This window comes from Hordeum vulgare, chromosome 4H (genome assembly GCF_904849725.1).
Source record: "Hordeum vulgare subsp. vulgare chromosome 4H, MorexV3_pseudomolecules_assembly, whole genome shotgun sequence".
In the NCBI taxonomy this organism is placed as follows: domain Eukaryota; kingdom Viridiplantae; phylum Streptophyta; class Magnoliopsida; order Poales; family Poaceae; genus Hordeum; species Hordeum vulgare.
This window is the reverse complement of record NC_058521.1, coordinates 510,040,729-510,061,624: the sequence shown is the minus strand read 5'-3', so window position 1 is coordinate 510,061,624 and position 20,896 is coordinate 510,040,729. Positions and strand designations below refer to the sequence as shown.

Below are 20,896 nucleotides of genomic sequence, written 5' to 3'. Positions count from 1 at the left end.
TGAAATGAGTAATAATTTGAATGATTGTGATGTTAGAGTAATGACTAGAGGAGGAACAATGACTCAAGATCATCTATATCCACAAGGTCATTCTAAAACAACTGAACAAGGTACACAAAGAATTAATATTGATGCACCTAGTACTTATAGGAAGAAAATAAAAAGAAAAATGATAGGACCTTGCATACTTCTAGTGAACCTGAAGTAGAAATACCATCTGATAATGCTAATGATATCTCTATCTATGATCTTGAAACTTAATCTGGTAGTGAGCATTCACCTAGTGATAATGAAAATGATAATGATGATGCTCATGTAGATGCTCCACCTAACAAAGATAAAGAGCGAGATAATTATGTTGAGATAGAACCTCATGTTGATCTTGATAACCCACAACCTAATAATAAACATTATGATAAAAGAGATTTTGTTTCTAGAAAGCATGGCAAAAAACGAGATCCATGGGTTCAAAAACCCATGCCTTATCCACCCAAACAAACTAAGAAAAAAGATGATTAAGAATTTGAACGCTTTGCTGAAATGCTTAGGCTAGTCTTTTTGCGTACCCGCTTAACTTATCTTTTAAAGATGCCCCCTTATGCTAAATATATGAAAGATATCATCACTAATAAAATAAAAATAAATAAAGCTGAAATCTACACCATGCTTGATAACTACTCTTTTAAGGATGGAGTACCTAAAAAACTAGGAGATCCAGGTATACCAACTATACCATGTTCCATCAAAAGAAACTATGTGAAAACTACTTAATGTGACCTAGGAGTTGGTGTTAGTGTTATGCCTTTCTATTTATACAAAAGACTTGACTTGAATAAACTCACACCTACTAAAATTTCTTTGCAAATGGTTGACAAATCAACTGCCATACATATCGGTATTTGTGAGGATGTACCCGTTGTTGTTGCAAATATTACTATCTTGACAGACTTTGTTATACTTAATATGCCCGAGGATGACAACATGTCTATTATCCTTGGTAGACATTTCCTAAATACTATAGGGGCTTCTATTGATTGCAATAAAAGCAAAGTCATTTCATGTCAATGGTAAACAACATGTGGTGCATTTTTCGGGGAAACAATTCCAAGTGAATGGTGTTAATGTTATTGAAAAATCTCCACCTATCACAATTGGAAGTTCTCAACTACCTTGACCCACTGCCAAAAATAAATATGAAATCATTATTCTTGGGGATATGCACATCCCTCTAGAGGTAACTTAGTGTTTTAGGAAGTTCTTCGGGTTCATGTTAATTGGAAGTGGTTGTTAATAAGACTTTATCAACCTTATTAATGAATCATTTTCAAGAGGTATGAGGTCGATGAATTTAGTAGGCACAACTTTCTGTACCCACTTTATTTTTCCTATTATTTTTAGTTAAATACAATAAATGCCATGATTATCCTATTTTCTGAATTTTCCTTGCAATATAAAAATGCCCAAAAATAAAAGTTCTCCAAATGACCTCAAACTTTCACATGATTATTTTCTATTTGAGAATATTTGGCACTAAAAACATCATAGGGGGTGTCCCAGGTGTCCACTAGACACCACAGTGTGCCACCCCCACCAGGCGCGCCCTGGTGGGTAGTGGGCCCCTCGGGGGGCTCACTTATCCCTTCAACTCACTTCATCACCTACCTCCAGAAAAAAATCCTTGTATCTCTCTCTCTCGTGTCCTTGCTCTCAACCCCACAAATTAAGCTCTCTTTGCTAGAAACTCCGTTTCTGAAACTGTTCTGGGGGATTGGTCCTTGGTATGTAAATCCCTCACTCCTCCAATTAGTTTTTGCTTTAGTGGTTTGATTTAGAAGTAATTAGCTACTCTAGGTGTTGTTGTAGATGAGCTTGCACGTTGAATTCTTGAAGTTACAAGTAGTTTGAATGCTTGTTTTAGGCTCTAAGCATCCTTATGAGTAGTTGCTATCATTATTGTGAAGTTTTGTTAACTTTATGTTGTGACCCAAAAAAAATTCAGAAATTTGTTCTTGGAAAAATGAATCTCCTCATGAGGAGTTCATCCAAGAAGAATGCCAAGGGGGTTGTTGGTGAATCATGTGATGCTGGACTCACCACCCCGCGATTGACAGAGGTCCGGTCGTGCGAATGGCCACACATTCCCTTCGTGGAACAAGCCGGATTCCACCATGATTTCGCACAATTCATGGCAAATGTTGGGTTAACCAACTTGATCGCGGATGAGTCTGACTAGTACCATATAGATACGTCTCCAACGTATCTATAATTTTTGATGGTTTCATGCTATTATCTTGTCAAACTTTGGATGTTTTGCATCTCTTTTATATATTTTTTGGGACTAACTTATTAACTCAGTGCCAAGTGCGAGTTCCTGTTTTTTCCATGTTTTGACCCCTTTCAGAGGAGGATTTTGAACAGAGTCTAAACGGAATGAAACTGCCAAAAAGATTTTTTCCGAAACAGAAAAAGATCAAGAAGCCTGGGAATCAGGGCAGGGGGGCTGCAGGGACTCCACAAGCCCCCTAGCCGCGGCCACGGGGGTCGTGCCTCCTTGGCTTGTGGGCTCCCTGGGCCACCTCTGCCCTAGGACTTTCGCCTATAAATTCCCTAAAATCCCCAAAAAATCAGGAGATCATCGAAAGTACTTTTCCGCCGCCGCAAGCTTCTGTCTCCGCAAGATCCCATCTGGGGCACGTTCTGGTGCCCTGCCGAAGGGGGATTTGGATACAGAGGCCTTCTTCATCAACACCATGACCTCTCCGATGATCCGTGAGTAGTTCACAATAGACCTACGGGTCCATAGCTAGTAGCTAGATGGCTTCTTCTCTCTCTTGGATCTTCAATACAAAGTTCTTCATGATCTTCATGGAGATCTATCCGATGTAATCTTCTTTTGCGGTGTGTTTGTCGAGATCCGATGAATTGTGGATTTATGATAAAATTATTTATGAATCTTATTTGAGTTTCTTCTGACCTCTCTTATGCATGATTTCATATCCTTGTAATTCTCTTCGAGTTGTGGGTTTTGTTTGGACAACTAGATCTATGATTCTTGCAATGGGAGAAGTGCTTGGTTTTGGGTTCATACCATGCGGTGACCTCACCCAGTGACAGAAGGGGTAGCGAGGCACGCATCGTGTTGTTGCCATCAAGGGTAAAAAGATGGGGTTTTCATCATTGGTTTGAGATTATCCCTCTACATCATGTCATCTTTCTTGAGGCGTTACTCTGTTCAACATGAACTCAATACACTAGATGCATGCTGGATAGCGGTCGATGTGTGGAGTAATAGTAGTAGATGCAGAAAGTATCGGTCTACTTATCTCGAACGTGATGCATATATGTATGATCATTGCCTTAGATATCGTCATGACTTTGCGCGGTTCTATCAATTGCTCGACAGTAATTTGTTCACCCACCGTAATATTTGCTATTTTGAGAGAAGCCTCTAGTGAACACTATGGCCCCCGGGTCTACTCCACACCATATTTTAAGCCTTACACTTTTTCTTCGTTGCACTTTCCGCCTTTAGATCTCACTTTGCAATCAATCTTGAAGGGATTGACAACCCCTTTAAAGTGTTGGGTGCAAGCTCTTTGTGTTTGTGCAGGTACTCTGGACTTGACGAGATTCTCCTACTAGATTGATACCTTGGTTCTCAAACTGAGGGAAATACTTACTGCTCCTGTGCTGCATCACCGTTTCCTCTTCAAGGGAAAACCGACGCAAGCAAGTCTCCGTCAACGTGTGAATCTTTGGCGCTGTTGTTTGAGAAGTAGCAAGAAGAATTTCTGGCGCCGTTGCCGGGGAAGGACTTCTGTTGTCGTAGCAGAAGAATTTCTGGCGCCGTTGCCGGGGAAGGACTTTTGTTGCCGTAGCAGAAGAATTTTTGGCGCCGTTGCCGGGGAGGATCAAGTCAAGAACTCATCCAAGTAAGTGTCGCTAACTCATCTCTTGCATTTACATTTTTTGCCTCTCGTTTTCCTCTCCCCCACTTCTGAAAAACAAAAATTTACAAAAAGATTTGCCTTTTTTCGTTTGCCTTTTTCGTTCGCCCTTTTCTCTCGCTTGCTTTCTGTTCTCTTGTGTGCCATGTGCCTTCAATATGCTTGCATCTTCGCTTGCTGAAAATCTAGTGATATGGATCCTCATCCACTTGCTAATCTCTTTAAGAGATCCAATTATGTTGATCCAATTGCTAGTGAGTTGAGTGCACTTGACTATCTTTATGGAGTTTTGCTTGAGATGCGTGAATCTGAAAATTGTGAGGAAGAAATATATGAAGTGATTCACGAGGGCTCCTTGGATGAAAAGCATGATTGCAATGGTTTCACTATAAATTCTATTAGTGACAATCATGCTAAAAATATGCAAAACCCTAAGCTTGGGGATGCTAGTTTTGCTATGTCTACTACTTGTTGCAATGATCATGAGTGGGGCGATGATTTTTCTTATGATCTTGAAAATGTGTTTAAACCTAATGATGAATATGATATTTTCAATATTATTGAAAGTGGGTTTGGAGAAGTCATGACTTCAGTTGATGATAATCCCACTATTTTTTAAGAGCGTCAACTTTGCATGCATGTGGATCATGAAAAGAATATCCTATGTGATAGTTACATTGTTGAATTCGAATATGATCCCACATGTAATTATTATGAGAGAGTAAAATATGGTGGTAGAAACTTTCGTATCACTAAATCACCTCTCGTTATGTTGAGATTGCTATTGTCTCTTTCTTCTTCCTTGCATTTGGTAACTATTGGTTGTCTTGACAATCTGTTTTCCTATAAAATGCCTATGCATGGGAAGTATGTTAGACTTAGATGTGATTTTCACGTGCTTTATGATGCTCTCGTTGTGCTTCTTTTCTTGTCTTTTGTGTGAGCATCATTGATTTATCAATGCCTAGCTAAGGGCGTTAAACAATAGCGCTTGTTGGGAGGCAACCCAATGAATTTATCTTTTTCTTTCTGTTTTGTTGCGTCCACGCCATAGTAATTCTGTTGTGATTGTGTTTTTTGTGTTTCTTTTTGTGTTTGAGCCAAGCAAAACCTTTATGACTAGTCTTGGTGATGGTTGTTTGATCCTGCTGGAAAAAGACAGAAACTTTTTGCTCACGAGATGATTTTTCATTTTTATTCAGAAAGAGATTTTGAGTTGATTTTTTTTATGGTTGATATGCCTTTTTCCCAGGCATTCGTAATTTTTCAGAATTTTTGAGGTACCAAAAGTATACGAAGTATACATATTGCTACAGACTGGTCTGTTTTTGACAGATTCTGTTTTTGTTGAGTTGGTTGCTTGTTTTGATGAAACTATGGATAGTATCGGGGGATACTGGCCATGGAAAAGTGAGAATACATTAGCCCAACCCCAATACAAATATAAATCAAGATTACCACAGTACCTAAAGAGGTGGTAGTTTATTTTCTTGTGCTAATGTTATCACGAGTTTCTGTTTAAGTTTTGTGTTGTGAAGTTTTCAAGTTTTGGGTGATGTTCTCATGGACAAAGAGATAAGGAGTGGAAAGAGCTCAAGCTTGGGGATGCCCAAGGAATCCCAAGCCAAATTCAAGGACACCAAAAAGCCTAAGCTTGGGGATGCCCCAGGAAGGCATCCCCTCTTTCGTCTCCAATCCATCGGTAACGTCACTTGGAGCTATATTTTTATTCACCACATGATATGTGTTTTGCTTGGAGTGACTTGTATCGTAGGAGTCTTTTCTTTTTGTTGTGTCACAATCATCCTTGCTGCACACCTTTTTGATAGAGAGAGACATGCACTCATCGTGATTTTGCTAGAATGCTCATAGTGCTTCACTTATATCTTTTGAGCTAGATAATTTTGCTCTATGTGCTTCACTTAGATCTTTTAGAGCACGGCGATGCGTGACTTGGTAGTTGGCTTATGCTATGAAAGTAGTTCCAAAGGTGATAGGTACCCAAAGAGGATACAAAAACCTCCATCTTCATGTGCATTGAGTAGAAAGAGAAGTTTTGATTCCTCTCAATTAGTTTTGAGACGTGGATTTGGTAATATTAAGAGCTATGTTAGTAGGGTGTTGTGAATCTAGAAATACTTGTGTTGAAGTTAGTGATTCCCGTAGCATGCACGTATGGTGAACAGCTATGTTAGGAAGTCGGAGCATAATTGATCTATTGATTGTCATCCTTTGCGTTGAGGTCGGGATCGCGCGATGGTTAACACCTACCAACCCTTCCCCTAGGAGTATGTGTTTAGCACTTTGTTTCGATTACTAATAAAAACATTCGCAACAAGTATGTGAGTTCTTCATGACTAATGTGAGTCCATGGTATAGATGTACTTTCACCTTCCACCATTGCTAGCCTCTCTAGTGCCGCGCAATTCTCGCCGGTGCACAAACCCACAATATGTCTTCCTCAAAACAGCCACCATACCTACCTACTATGGCATTTTCATAGCCATTCCGAGATATATTGCCATGCAATTCCCACCGTTCCGTCTCATGACTTGTGTCGTCACTCTCATATTGCCATTGCATGATCGTAAGATAGCTAGCGAGATGTTCCAACGTCATACGCCAAGCTAGATCGTTGCACATCTCGGTACACTGCCGGAGGCATTTCCTATAGAGTCATCATCATTTTGAGATTTGAGCTGTGAGTAAATAAAATGGTGATGATCATTATTAGAGCACTGTCCCATGTGAGGAAATAAAAAAAAGGCCAAAGAGCCCAAATAAAAAATAAAAAATAAAAAAAAGAGGCCCAAGTGCCCAAATAAAAAAAGGGAGAGAAAAAGAGAGGAGGGACAATGCTACTATCTTTTTCCACACTTGTGCTTCATAATATCACCATGTTCTTCATGATTGAGAGCTTCTTGCTTTGTCACTATCATATGCTGGTGGGAATCTTCATTATACAACTTGGCTTGTATATTCCAATGATGGGCTTCCTCAAATTGCCCTAGGTCTTCGTGAGCAAGCAAGTTGGATGCGCGCCCACTAGTTCTCCTTTTGAGCTTTCACATACTTATAGCTCTAGTGCATCCCTTGTATGGCAATCTCTACTCATTCACATTGATATCTATTAATGGGCATCTCCATAGCCCTTTGATACGCCGAGTCAATGTGACCATCTCCTCCTTTTTGTCTCACAACCGCCACCACACTCTATTCCACCTATAGTGCTATATCCATGGCTCACGCTCATGTATTGCGTGATAGTTATAAAAAAATTGAGAAAGTAAGAGTGTGAAAACAATTACTTGTCCAATACCGGGGTTGTGCATGATTTACATTAGTTGTGTGAGGATGATGGAGCATAGCCATACTATATGATTTTGTAGGGATAACTTTCCTTGGCCTTGTTATTTTGAAAGTTCATGATTACCTTGCTAGTTTGCTTGAAGTATTATTGTTTTCATGTCAATATCAAACTATTGTTTTGAATCTTACGGATTTGAACATTCATGTCACATGAAAGAAGTTGCAAAGGACAACTATGCTAGGTAGCATTCCACATCAAAAATTCAGTCTTTATCACTTCCCTACTCGAGGACGAGCAAGAGTTAAGCTTGGGGATGCTTGATACGTCTCCAACGTATCTATAATTTTTGATGGTTTCATGCTATTATCTTGTCAAACTTTGGATGTTTTGCATGCCTTTTATATATTTTTTGGGACTAACTTATTAACTCAGTGTCAAGTGCCAGTTCCTGTTTTTTCCATGTTTTTGACCACTTTCAGAGGAGGATTTTGAACGGAGTCCAAACGGAATGAAACTGCCAAAAAGATTTTTTCCGAAACAGAAAAAGATCGGGAAGCTTGAGAATCAGGGCAGGGGGCCAGCAGGGACCCCACAAGCCCCCTAGCCGCGGCCAGGGGGGCCCGCGCCTCCCTGGCTTGTGGGCTCCCTGGGCCACCTCTCCCCTAGGACTTTCGCCTATAAATTCCCTAAAATCTCAGAAAAATCAGGAGATCATCGAAAGTACTTTTCCGCCGCCGCAAGCTTCTGTCTCCGCAAGATCCCATCTGGGGCACATTCTGGTGCCATGTCGGAGGGGGGATTCGGATACGGAGGGCTTCTTCATCAACACCATGACCTCTCCGATGATGCGTGAGTAGTTCACGATAGACCTATGGGTCCATAGCTAGTTGCTAGATGGCTTCTTCTCTCTCTTGGATCTTCAATACAAAGTTCTCCATGATATTCATGGAGATCTATCCGATGTAATCTTCTTTTGCGTTGTGTTTGTCGAGATCCGATGACTTGTGGATTTATGATCAGATTATCTATGAATCTTATTTGAGTTTCTTCTGATCTCTCTTATGCATGATTTCATATCCTTGTAATTCTCTTCGAGTTGTGGTATTTGTTTGGCCAACTAGATCTATGATTCTTGCAATGGGAGAAGTGCTTGGTTTTGGGTTCATACCGTGCGGTGACCTCACACAATGACAAAAGGGGTAGCGAGGCACGCATCGTGTTGTTGCCATCAAGGGTAAAAAGATGGGGTTTTCATCATTGGTTTGAGATTATCCCTCTACATCATGTCATCTTGCTTAAGGCGTTACACTGTTCGTCATGAACTCAATACACTAGATGCATGCTGGATAGCGGTCGATGTGTGGAGTAATAGTAGTAGATGCATAAAGTATCGGTCTACTTGTCTCGGACGTGATGCCTATATGTATGATCTTTTCCTTAGATATCGTCATGACTTTGCGCGGTTCTATCAATTGCTCGACAGTAATTTGTTCACCCACCATAATATTTGCTATTTTGAGAGAAGCCTCTAGTGAACACTATGGCCCCCGGGTCTACTCCACACCATATTTTCAGTCTTACACTTTTTCTTAGTTGCACTTTCCGCCTTAAGATCTCACTTTGCAATCAATCTTGAAGGGATTGACAACCCCTTTAAAGCGTTGGGTGCAAGCTCTTTGTATTTGTGCAGCTACTCTAGACTTGACGAGATTCTCCTACTGGATTGATACCTTGGTTCTCAAACTGAGGAAAATACTTACTGCTCCTGTGCTGCATCACCCTTTCCTCTTCAAGGGAAAAACCGATGCAAGCAAGTCTCCATCAACGTGTCAATCTTTGGCGTTGTTGTTTGAGAAGTAGCAAGAAGAATTTCCGACGCCGTTGCCAGGGAAGGACTTTTGTTGCCGTAGCAGAAGAATTTCTGGCGCCGTTGCCGGGGAAGGACTTTTGTTGCCATAGCACATACCCTCACTAATTCCTTCATGCAAAATTTCTATTTTCTTAATAAGCATGATCCACCTTCAGTGCGGTTCAATTTATATGCTGAAACCCGCCAAATGTCGCTTACTGAATTCCGTGAGATATGCTTAATTTCCTCTGACGTGGAGTTAAGAGAGCCCAAGCACATTGAGTTTGAGGTCTCGTGCTCACTTTAGTGGTGGGTGAGGGAAGAGGCGTGTCGAAAGCCATTGCCACTGGCTTGCAGTTTCCTTCGGTGCATTACTTTGCTTTATTGTCACAAAATATTTAACTGCTAGGGAGAAGGGTAGTATACTTAGTGCTCCTGACCTTTCCATTGTACATCGTGCACTCCATAACGATCACACGTTTAATTTGGAAGCTATTATTGCTCGTCGTTTACAGATTCGCATATCTAAGGGCAAAATCAACAGTGGTATTTATGCCACTTGCTTAGCAAAATGCTTTAACATCCCTTTTCATCATGATGATTATTTTTTACCACGAGTTTATCTGGACCATCAGGCTATGGTGGCTCACCACTTTATTGACCATGATGATTTCTTGGATAACATTCGTTATAACTTGGCTTTTAGTGAGGTTACCCATGATATTATTCTGTTGCATGCACTTGCCTTGTTTGATTCCATAGACAGGAACGGATAGAGGATCATGCATGAGGACATTGTTGCCTACCGAAATGCCCATGTAGCGGCTGAGCAGGAGCCCCAGGAGTGGGACTCTCGGGTGTCGCCGCCCCAACACTTCTACATGAGACCGGACGGCTACTGCAGGTGGTGATTACCAATCAAGGCCAAAAGCCTAAGATTGGGGGAGTATGTGTTTCCACCGACTTTGCATTCATGCTCGCATATTCTAGTTGTCGGTGTTCACACTTTTGCATTGTATTATCCATGTTATATTTATTTTTCTTGCCTTCTTCTTGTGTGTTTGAAAAACATGTAGAAAACCCAAAAAGATTTACCTTTTCTTCTTTTGCTTGTTGGGAGCTTTCACATGTAAATAATTTTTCTCATTTTAGTTTTCTCTTCTTTAATTTGCTTTCTTCTAGAAAAACTAAAAACCCCAAAAATATTTTAGTGAGTTTCTCTGAATTTCTTTTCCTTTTATTGAGTTGTACCAAGGGGAAGACCACGATGAAAATGTTGAGTGGCTCTCATATGCATTGTTATTGATCTAATAAAGAGCCCATATTATTTTGATTTCTCCTTTTGAATAAAATGTTGCAGATTTCAGCTTAGTCCATGACGCTCTTGCACTATTATTCGGTCATGCAAGTGAAAGGCAATAATGACAATATTTGGTGAAGTGATTGTGGCACACAGAGGCGGGTATGAACTCAACTTGTTTTTTTAATATGTTTAGACCAGTATCTATGATTTAGCATATTATGACCAAACATGTTTGCAATGACAATTAGAGATTGTAGTTGTTTATGCCATGCTTAAGTTGCTAGGAGTGGATACTTATTTATCTTGGATGTCAACATGCATTAAAATGGTTGTGATGTAGTATGATGATATGGTATCCTCCTCTGAATATTCGAGTGGCTTGACTTGGCACATGTCCACGCATGATGTTGAATCAGAACCAATATAGCCTTCACGATATTTATGTTCATGGTGTTTATATCCTACTCATGCTAGTTTGCAACGATAATTATTCATAAGCATGTTCATGACCGTCTTCACTCTCTAGCTGGTTGCTTCCCAACCTATTTGCTAGCCTTCGCCTGTACTAAGCGGGAATACTGCTTGTGCATCAAAAACCTTGAAACAAAGTTATTCCGTATGAGCCCACTATATCTACCTATTTTGTAATAAGCATGTATGACTATTTACGGAATACATGCCTATAGTATATCGATGAGCGGGAGATAATTCTGTGTCTCCCTAGGTTATGACTGATACATGATGAATATTATCAAACAATATCGCAGATCCAATGCCTACGAGTTTTCCACATATTGTTCTTGTGAAGTTACTATTGTTGCTAGTGCTGTTACAATTACTACAAAACTACTATCAGTGTTATCGTTACTATTGCTACTATTACCAGTGCTATCAAAACTATCATATTACTGTGCTACTGATTACCGTGCTGCAGATACTAAATCTCCAAGTGTGGTTGAATTGACAACTCAGCTGGTAATACCTGCAAATATTCTTTGGCTCCTCTTGTGTCAAATTTATAAATTTGGGTTGAATACTCTATTCTCGAAAACTATTGTGATCCCATATACTTGTGGGTTATCAATGCTCATCACCTTCCTTGCTTCATGGGGCAGCACATGAGTTGGAGTGTTGGTGACGTTGATGGCGTGGGCTAATGGACGGTGGTCACTTGTGAGGGCACATGCGTACCGGTGTGCGGTTCGCTTGGCGGCGCATGGCCCGCCTCAACGTCTGATGCCACGCGAGATATAAAATAGCTACAGTTTGGGAAGAAGGTGCTTCCGAGGGCCACACCGGAGAGGAACGTGGCCTACCTTGTCGAAGCCAAGTACGGAAGGTTGAGGAGAAAATGCGGCACGATGGGTATGAAGTAGGAAAGAAGAGGTGCGGCAGAGCTGGGATTTTTTTGGATGAAAATTGGAATGGGATAGGGAGAGGAAGGTGCGGCCGGAAGGGAAAAAGGAGCCGAGATAAGAGGTGAGTGTGGCACTCGGGCGAGAAATTTCTGAAAATGAAACTTACCACCGTAGTTGTAAGACATCTCCATGTAATTTCTCAACAAAGGTAGTAAAAAAGGAAAAGTCAAGAGAAGATCCTAAGATTATGTGCTTGCACGTGTGAATTAGAGATGAAGAACCAGCTACAATGTGACGTGCACATTGTGTGTAGCTTAGCCACTTTAATTTTCGTATATATAAGCCTTATAAATCAGAAAACCAAAAGTGTCGAGGACGAACTAAGAAACAGGAAGAGGCGAGAGACCTAAAATTTAGTTTGTATTCAAGTCGTGGCTCCGCCTTCCAATAGTTGTACAATGTCCGAGGGCATGCTCCCTCATGTGATACTCGACCTCTCCATTATCAAAAGTCGACTACAATTTCTAGAACGGGAATGCTAGCTTCGAGTCGACTGAAAGTTAGCGACAGGTCCGTGTGATGTGGATGTCGTCCATTCCGGATCAAACAGACACCGTTCCAAGTGAACACCAGCTTTAGAGGAAGATAAAGAAAGGGACGGGCAAAGATGAGATTCGAACAGCCGACCTCCTACATGTACACCATCATACTAACCATCCTACCTAGACTTTTTTATTGTCAAAATAGTCCATAGTGTGAATTTAATGCATAGTGGCTCTTTGTTTAAAGATTAAAAATCTAAATGAGTTGCTAATTTTATGACCCATTTGGTGGAAAGATTTTCGAAGACGCTGGCGTCCATGATAATTTACATACCCCGGGTGAGTGAGTTGTTCATTACATATCCTGGTAACTTTCATCTCAATACATGGTAATACATGCCCACCATGGCGATAACTCACGCGCAAACATCGTGATAACTTTTGGCCCAAGAAAAAAGTTGTTGTCAAACATACACTGATAACTTATATGAAAAAATAGCATGATAATATACAGACAATAAATATGATAATTTACTTCGCCGAAGTGTGGTAATTTTTTGACCAGGGAAAAAAGTTGTTGAATCATCTTTCCCTGGTAACTCATGTCTACTATCATGGTAACCTATGCATATTAGGGTTGATAACTTACTTAGCCAAGACATGGTAACTGTTTTTGACTTGCGGAGAGGGGGTGTTGAAAAATCACATGGTAAATCACATGGCGGGCAAGGATGGTATTCAAACAGCAAAAAATCAGAAAAAATAATAAAGATTGACTTGGTAACTTTGGCATGGCCACCATGATAGATATGGTATAAACAACATGATAACTATACTCGGAGAAAAAGATGTTGGAAACAAATCTTGATGCTAGTTGTTTCTATATTGTAGTTTTATAGCCTAAAAATTACGCTAAAGCTAAGAATTGAACTCAAGACTTCAATATTAAGATCTTAACACACTAGCCAACTCACCCACTACTTGGCTCCTAACAATTTCAAATAAAATACCACTTTTTTACCATCCGAGGTGAAAAAGTTGTTAAAATATATCCCCGGTAACTTCTGTATAAACAAGCTGATAACCATGTACAATTAACCTGATAACTTACATATAAATGCATTGTTAACTTTTCACCTTGGGCGAAAAGTTCTAGAAATATGTCATGATAACCTAGTGCAAATAGTATGGTAATTTACGCACCACACACCCGATGACTTACATACAACACATTGATAAATTTTTACCCATGTGAAAAATGTTACTGAAACATGTCCCGGTAACTTTCTTTTGCCGAAACATACCCCAGTGTGAAGTTACCACTACCTCATGCTAAAGTTATCATGCTTCTCATGATATAGTCATTAACCGTCTCATATTATAGTTATCATGCTTATCATATTATAGTTATCATGTTGCTCAAGTCATAGTTACCACGCTGGTCATGCCAAAGTTATCAATCAAAAAAATTATTATCGCTGATATAACAAAAAAAAGAAAGGTTTATATATAATAGACAACAACTAAAGGTGGCTTAGTTGGTTATTGGGTTCAAAGTCTAAAGAATAGACCTGGGTTTAAGTCCCCTTTCTAGCACTTTCTTTTATTTCCATATTATGTAGCCAAAAACCAGAAAAACCACTAGCGATTTACTATTAGCATATACAGTTTTCGAGAGAAGAAAAAAATCGGTGGAATCGAACATCGGGTCGCAAGAGGGAGTCGGGTTATGATCGTGCGGATTTGTTGCTTAACGTGAGTCGACTCGACGTTAGCACAGTCCTTCCTAGAATGATCATTCTACCCGTAGTGAATAGTATCATAACTTAGTGTCGGTCATATGATAATACTATAACACTAATCTTCCTAGAATTAGAAAGTCCACATTCAATTGAGGTCTTCAATTGACATTGTGACACCCAATTTTGACATGGTAAACAATTTCTCAAAACTCTTTCATATAATTGTTTTATTTATACCTCTATAACACTATACTCCTTAGTTTTAAAGAGACACATTCAATTAAGGTCTCCAAGACTCCAATTAAAATTGGGTCATCCAGTTTTAACCGGGTCAACAATTTCTCAAAACTCTCTTATTCAATTCTTTAGACAAATATATTATACTTCCTAATGGGTTTGGTTTACGATTTTACCGAACTAACAGTTTTTAAATCAATCAACAACAGCCGGCCTATAAAAACATATCAATCACACCCATGCAGTCGTCGGCATAATTTTTTCCCGAATATATAAGATTGGTTAGCATATAATATAGAATTACACCACGAAATGCACATCAAATTACAGAACTATAAATAAAAATAAAACATATTATGTCATCTCCCCCACACATCAAACGAAATATTCCATCAATTTCAAAATATAAGGGGTACTAGTTTTTTGGAAAGTCAAATTCTTAAACTTTGACCAAGTTGAGAGTAAAAATATTGACATCCACAATATTAAATAAAAAATATAATAATTCATTTAGCAATGAACCTAATCACAATAATTTAATATTATGGACTTTGATATATTTATCTATAAATTTAATCAAATTTAAAATGTTTGACATTTTAAAAAAATAATACACATTGTATTTTAAAACATAATGATTTTTTATCTAACAACGTAACAAAGCGCACCCAGTCCTTCTGGTTATCATGAAAGCCCGCAATTTATTCACTCACCGTAGGTTTTTCATCCGCATTGTACATAAGCCTTTATTTGTTTCTCAAGTAGCGTTCAACCGTTTGTAAACAAAAAAAGTTTGCATCGAGCTAACACCTGGCAAAGGCAAAAGGCAGAAGAATTTACATCTAACTATCGTTTCAATCTCCTATCTTACACATCCATCTATCCTACAATGTTTCTTTACACAAGTTGTGATTCAGGACAGCTTATTGAGCCCTCTGAAGTCCATGGCGTCGACGCATTCCCCTGCGCCTTTGTGCTTGTTGAGCATCCTGAGCAGCTCAGTGGTCTTCTCCTTGGTTGCGTCCCTGCAGCCAACCTGCAAGAGCAGCAGCAGCTTCTGGAAGGCTCCGACCCGCAGCGCCTCGACCAGGCATTTCGTCGCGGCGCCCTCGTCGTCGCTGGCGTTCTTGCCGAGCCTCCACATGGCCGAGACGGCGAGCTCAGTGGCCAGGTCGGACACGCGGAACATCTTCTTGACGAGGACGGCCACGGTGAGCGCGTGCATGCGCGCTCTCTCGCGACCTTCCTCCGACGTGAGCACGGCGTCGAGCAACGCCAGCGCCTTCTCGGCCACGCTCTTGTCGGCGTCGACGAGGGACTCCACGAGCACTGGAACGAGGCCGGTCCTTGCTACGCGCGATGCCACGCGCTCGTCGGAGCGCGCCAGATGGTAGGCGGCAACCATGGCGGCCTTGGTGGCCTGCGGGCAGATGGGAGCCTTGATGACTTTCACCAGCGCGTCCGCGATGTCGTCGGCTTTCCCGCCCAAATCCGTGCAGGCTCCGTGGCACGAGGACACGACCTCCTTGATCGCCAGCACGGCGTTGAGCCTTCCCGCCAAGCTGCCGTTCTCGGCGATGGCGACCAACGAGTCCAGCGAGCGAGGCGATCCCAAGATCCTGGCGGCCTCCTGGTCCAACGGCGCCATGCGGACCAATGCCGCGAGAACGTCCTCCAGAACACCACCGGCCGGGTCCCCGCCGCCCGCCGCGAGCGACTCGAGCGCCGCGGCCAGGACGCGGCCCGTGCCGATGGACGCGAAGCAGCGCCGGTTCCTCTCGCTTTCGCGGGCGAGGGCCCTGACACTGGCGACCGCGGCGGCGCACCGGGCGGGCGCGCCGCGGTCGGCGGCGCGCGCGGACTCGGCGACCTCGAAGAGGAGCTCGGAGGCCTGGACGGGGGTGACGGGGATCTTGGGCGTGGGTATCCGCTCGACGCCGCGGGAGCGGTTGGCGACGCACCAGTCCTGGATGACGCGGCGGATGGCGTGGTTGGGGACGAGGTCGTCGCGCCGGAGCGGGGCGTGGGTGACGGGGCACACGGCGGCGCGGCCGGTGTCGAGCCACGCCTCGATGCTCTCCCGGTCGTAGGTGATCCCCGTGGGCGCCGTGACCGGGTCGCGCATCAGGTCCAGCGAGATCGGGCAGCGGAAGTGCCCCGGGATGGACAGCTCCACGGCCACAGGCGCCGCCGTCTTGGTGGCCGCCCTCCTCGCCCTCCGTGCCAGCAGCGCCATGGATCGGCCGAAGGGTTTTGGGAGGTAGGTGGGTGCTAGCTAGGCGGTGGTTACGATCGACGGGCGACGGAGACGATCGGGCGCGTTGGGCGCGTGTGGCTGGCAGGCAGCTGGGTGGGGGTGTGAAGAGTTGAATACGAAGACTGGAGTGGTGGGAAGAAGGGTTCAAATAGGCGAGGGAAGGAACGGAAGGGTAAAGGTTTGAATCCGGAAGGTTGACGTTGAATTGAACGTACGTACCATGTTTGAACGAAAAGGGGGCGTAAGCCGCGGGTAGGAGGAAACGGTCGGGTTGGTCATGCCTTACCGATGTTCACTTCTTTTTTTCTTTTTGTTCTTTTTTTATCTGATGAGGACCTGCCGATTTGCAGTTAGGTGCCAGCATGGCTTTCTTTTTTAGAGCAAAACAACGTGATCATGGCCTTCTTTCTTTCTTCAAATAGAAAAATATATCGGCAAAATTTCATTTCGACAGCGTTTTCAACAACATTGGAGCATCATTGATCTAGGATGTCAAAGAGGAAGAAGAGGGAATGGGAGGCTGTCTAGGCTAATGCTTTTTTCTTTTATTTTTTTGCGGGATTGTCTAGGCTAATGCTAGCCTCCTCCCGTTAGAGATATTCTTGATCCAACGCGTCGGCACCCGCCTATAGGAAGGAAGGGAACGTAGAGGGCGGTGACAAGAAAGGAGAATGTGTTGGACCGGCGAGGATATCAGAGGAAAGAGGAGGCGGTGGGCCGATGGTGAGGGAAGTAGAGTGAGGCAAGGAAGAATAGATTGAGAGGAGGTAGCCTGGAGTGGTAGCACTATATCATCAATGTCATTACCCTACCATTGTGTTTTTTTGCTCGTTCTTTGAAAACTAAGAAGTTGTGAAAATAACTTTGTTGTTTGAATATAGATCATCCATGTGCCTAGTTTTTATCTTTTAGGCCAATTTATTGTCAATGGCCATATTTTATATTAGATTAAGAAATTTTGTAGGCAGGGATGAATTGTAACTTGTGTGAATGTTCAATCAAACTATTAATGGGCCCAGGTTGTTGGTCCAAAGAGGAGTATTGCCTAGGTGAACTTGTTCTTTAAAACACCTTATTAGTTCACACCCATAACTTACATGATAAAACAAACAAAAAGGCCATATGTGTAGATAAAAGGTAGATGCTTTTCATTGTGACTTCTGGCAAAAGGTTATGACTATTTCCAAGCCATGTAAAGAGTTACCAAATGACTTAGAGTAGAATACACATGACAAAGCACATAACTTACTGCGAAAAATCAAATCTAGTTTGTGTACGTTGATGATTTTGACCATGTTACCTTGCATCAAATTCAAAAATATTATGGACATATACATCCTTAATGCAGGGACCAGGAAATTTAATCTTGTATTTTGAAAAGAAAAAAGGTCACACCCATGACTTATGACAAAAAAAAAAGGATTGTATGTGTAGATAGAAACTAGGGACTTGTTATTATAACTTTTAGCAAAAGGTTATGACAATTTCCAAGAAGTGTAAGAATCATAAAATGACTTGGAGTAGAATGCATACAACAAAGGCACGCAACTTGCTGCAAAAAATAATTTACGATTTATGAATATTGATGACTTTGGCCATGTTGCCTTGCATCAAATTATGGATGTGTGCATCCTTAAATGGAGAGCCCGGGACGTTTAACCTTCCATTTAAAAAATTCACTTCCATGATTTATGGGGGAAAAAGGAAAAGAAAGGGTCGTAGGTGTAGGTAAAAGGTAGAGACTTGTCATTGTAACTTTTGCAACAGGCTATGACCATTTCCAAACCGTGTAAAAATATGAAAATGACTTGCGATAGAATACATACAATACAAGCATGTAACTTATTGTGAAAAAAAAATCAAATGTGTTTCTTACATAGCACATATATTTTTAATCAAATTTACAAAGCCATGTTTGTACCACCGCGGGACTTATTCTTGTTTCCAGAAATTCAAAAGTTATGACTTTGTTTAAAAAAATTAACACAAGATATGGATCCATGCTTATTTGGATAAATACTTTTGCAAACTAGTCAGTATACTTGTTCGTTGAAGAAAATTGAAAATGTCTAGGACAAATACCGAATATCTAATTTTGAGTCCGGGCTCATCTGCGCCTAGGAAACAATAAATTCGGAAAAAACAAGAAAAATTCAAAAAATCTCAAAGGAAAAATCAGGTCCAAACGGTGTAGAAACAGTAAAGTTTTCCAGACCCCAAATTTATCTTTTTGTTGAGAGCTATTCATACATCCAAATTTAACTTAGCTGCGACGTAGATGTAACTTAGCTGCGCTGGCAAAACTATTGTCACTGAAAATTTCCATTTCACCCGGTGCTCATCTATTCCGAATAATTCAGCAACTTGCCTTCCGTCGTCCTCTCTGGATTGCAAGTTATTCTAGAGCCCGATTAGCTTCGTCACTGGGCGATCTCTCTGAAGAATCGAGTGGTAACCTGTCCAGAAGTTTGGAGCATCATTCTCGTTTTTTCCACGGAGAATGAATGGTTGCCAATTGTGGGTAATAACTTGTGGTGGACTCCCCGTTGATCCGCTCCAGTTTCACGAAATTTTATCGCATTAGCTCGTCACCGCATACTAACCTAACGAGCTAGTAGTGGTCTGGAAACTCTCACTGGTAGTAGGTCAAACCATAGGCGCTGCTAGAACTCCATGCTACAGAGACCCTACCAAAGTCCGATATGGATTGCTTGAAAGCAACTCGGCTGAGACTACAACTAAAATACATCTAGATATATTCATTTATATGACAAGTATTTTCGAACGGAGGAAGTATAAGTTTTAAAAAAAAAATTAGTAATGGACTACATACAAAGTAAAATGAGTGAATTACACTCTAGAGTATGTAAATGTACATCTGTATGTAATCTTTTAGTGAAACCTCTAAAAAAAACTTATACTGTATTTAGGAACAGAGGAAGTAGTGAATTTATTTATTTTTTGCAGACTTATGAGTGGTGTGCCATCCAGTGGACTGAAGTATATACCGAAAGGACTGCAAAAAAATAAAATAAAAATCTTCAGTTCATCCACTCCATCTAGAGCATAATCATCTTTCGGAGCGATGACGTTCTCTGAAAACATGTTAACATTCTTCCATTCTAGAAGCATGTGAGGCAAAGACCGCGAATTCCTGCTCCGCTAACCCTCCAAGTCACGCACGCAGAGGCTGGTCGAAGATACGAGATCCAGCAGGGCCGCGGAAACGCACAAAAGCACGGTGCACTTTCGGGGCGACTAAACAAATCCCGGCTCACCTGTATTCAGTTCAGAATGTCCCCTACACATGCTCCCGATCGGTCCATGTTCCAGTGTGGAAATCAAATGTACTTCCTCCGCTTTTAAATATAAGTTTTTAAAAAGGTTTCATTAGTGAATTATATATAGATGTATATAGACATACCTTAGAGTGTAGATTCACTCATTTTATTCCGTATGTTGACTCTTAGTGAAATATTTTAAAATACTTATATTTAGGAACAAAGGGAGTAGGTATGCATGTACTCCTACTAAATTTTTTGACCCAACTGAACCAACTTTCAGACGTCCCGCCCGGCTGGCCGTCGACTAAACTGGCCGTTTCCGTTCGTTCCTGCACAAGGATCGTTACTCGTCAGCAGTCGGTCCCTGGTCTTCCTTCCTTTCCGTTGAGGTAAGCCGACGGGAGTTGGGCTCTTTTAACTAGGACTAATAACGACGACGCGCCCCTCTGCGTACCCAAACCCACGCGCTCGTTGCCACCGGAGTTCAGGAAAAAAGAAAGCGGACACAGTCGGACACTTGGTCTAATAATCATCTACTAATAATAATGCAGACATGTTTATAGCACGCAATAGTTTTATTTTCTGCCGCGCTGCCACGGATGGGACGGGACGGGACGCGTACGTGGCCGACGTGTTTTGCTTGCGCCTCTGACGAGCTGCCACGCGGTTTGTCCTACTCGACGCGTGATCGGGAGAGGAAGGAGGACACCGTCGTTCTTCTTCTTTTTTCTTTCCGGACGTTCTACCTACGTCCGGCGCGTTCAGGCCGGCGGCGACGAGGTTCACATCGAACCGGTCCAAACCACGTCACCGTGTTGGCGTTGGCGTGTTTTACCGCGAGAGGAGATACATCGTGATTCCTGCCTGCCGACCTCGATGCCTTCTTCCACTGTTTTCAGCTTGCGTGCAGATACAAGTCGTTTTACTGCCCCGCTACACCATACGATGTGAATAGCTTTCACCGCTGCCGTTTGAGAAAACGATGATACGAATCTCGGCGGCACTCCATCGCACACATCCTAGAGCATCTAACGGGACCCGTACCCGTCTCAAATGTCTGGTCAGTC

The 20,896-nt window shown here is 41.9% G+C and overlaps 1 protein-coding gene across 1 annotated transcript; it reads right to left on the bottom strand.

Annotated features, from left to right (window-relative positions):
- Positions 1–14,977: 14,977 nt before the first annotated feature.
- LOC123446722 (U-box domain-containing protein 21-like) lies at positions 14,978–16,667 on the bottom strand. Its single transcript, XM_045123277.1, has one exon. The coding sequence runs from the start codon at positions 16,522–16,524 to the stop codon at positions 15,202–15,204; it is 1,323 nt and encodes a 440-aa protein (XP_044979212.1). The 5' UTR covers positions 16,525–16,667; the 3' UTR covers positions 14,978–15,201.
- Between the last annotated feature and the right edge of the window lie 4,229 nt (positions 16,668–20,896).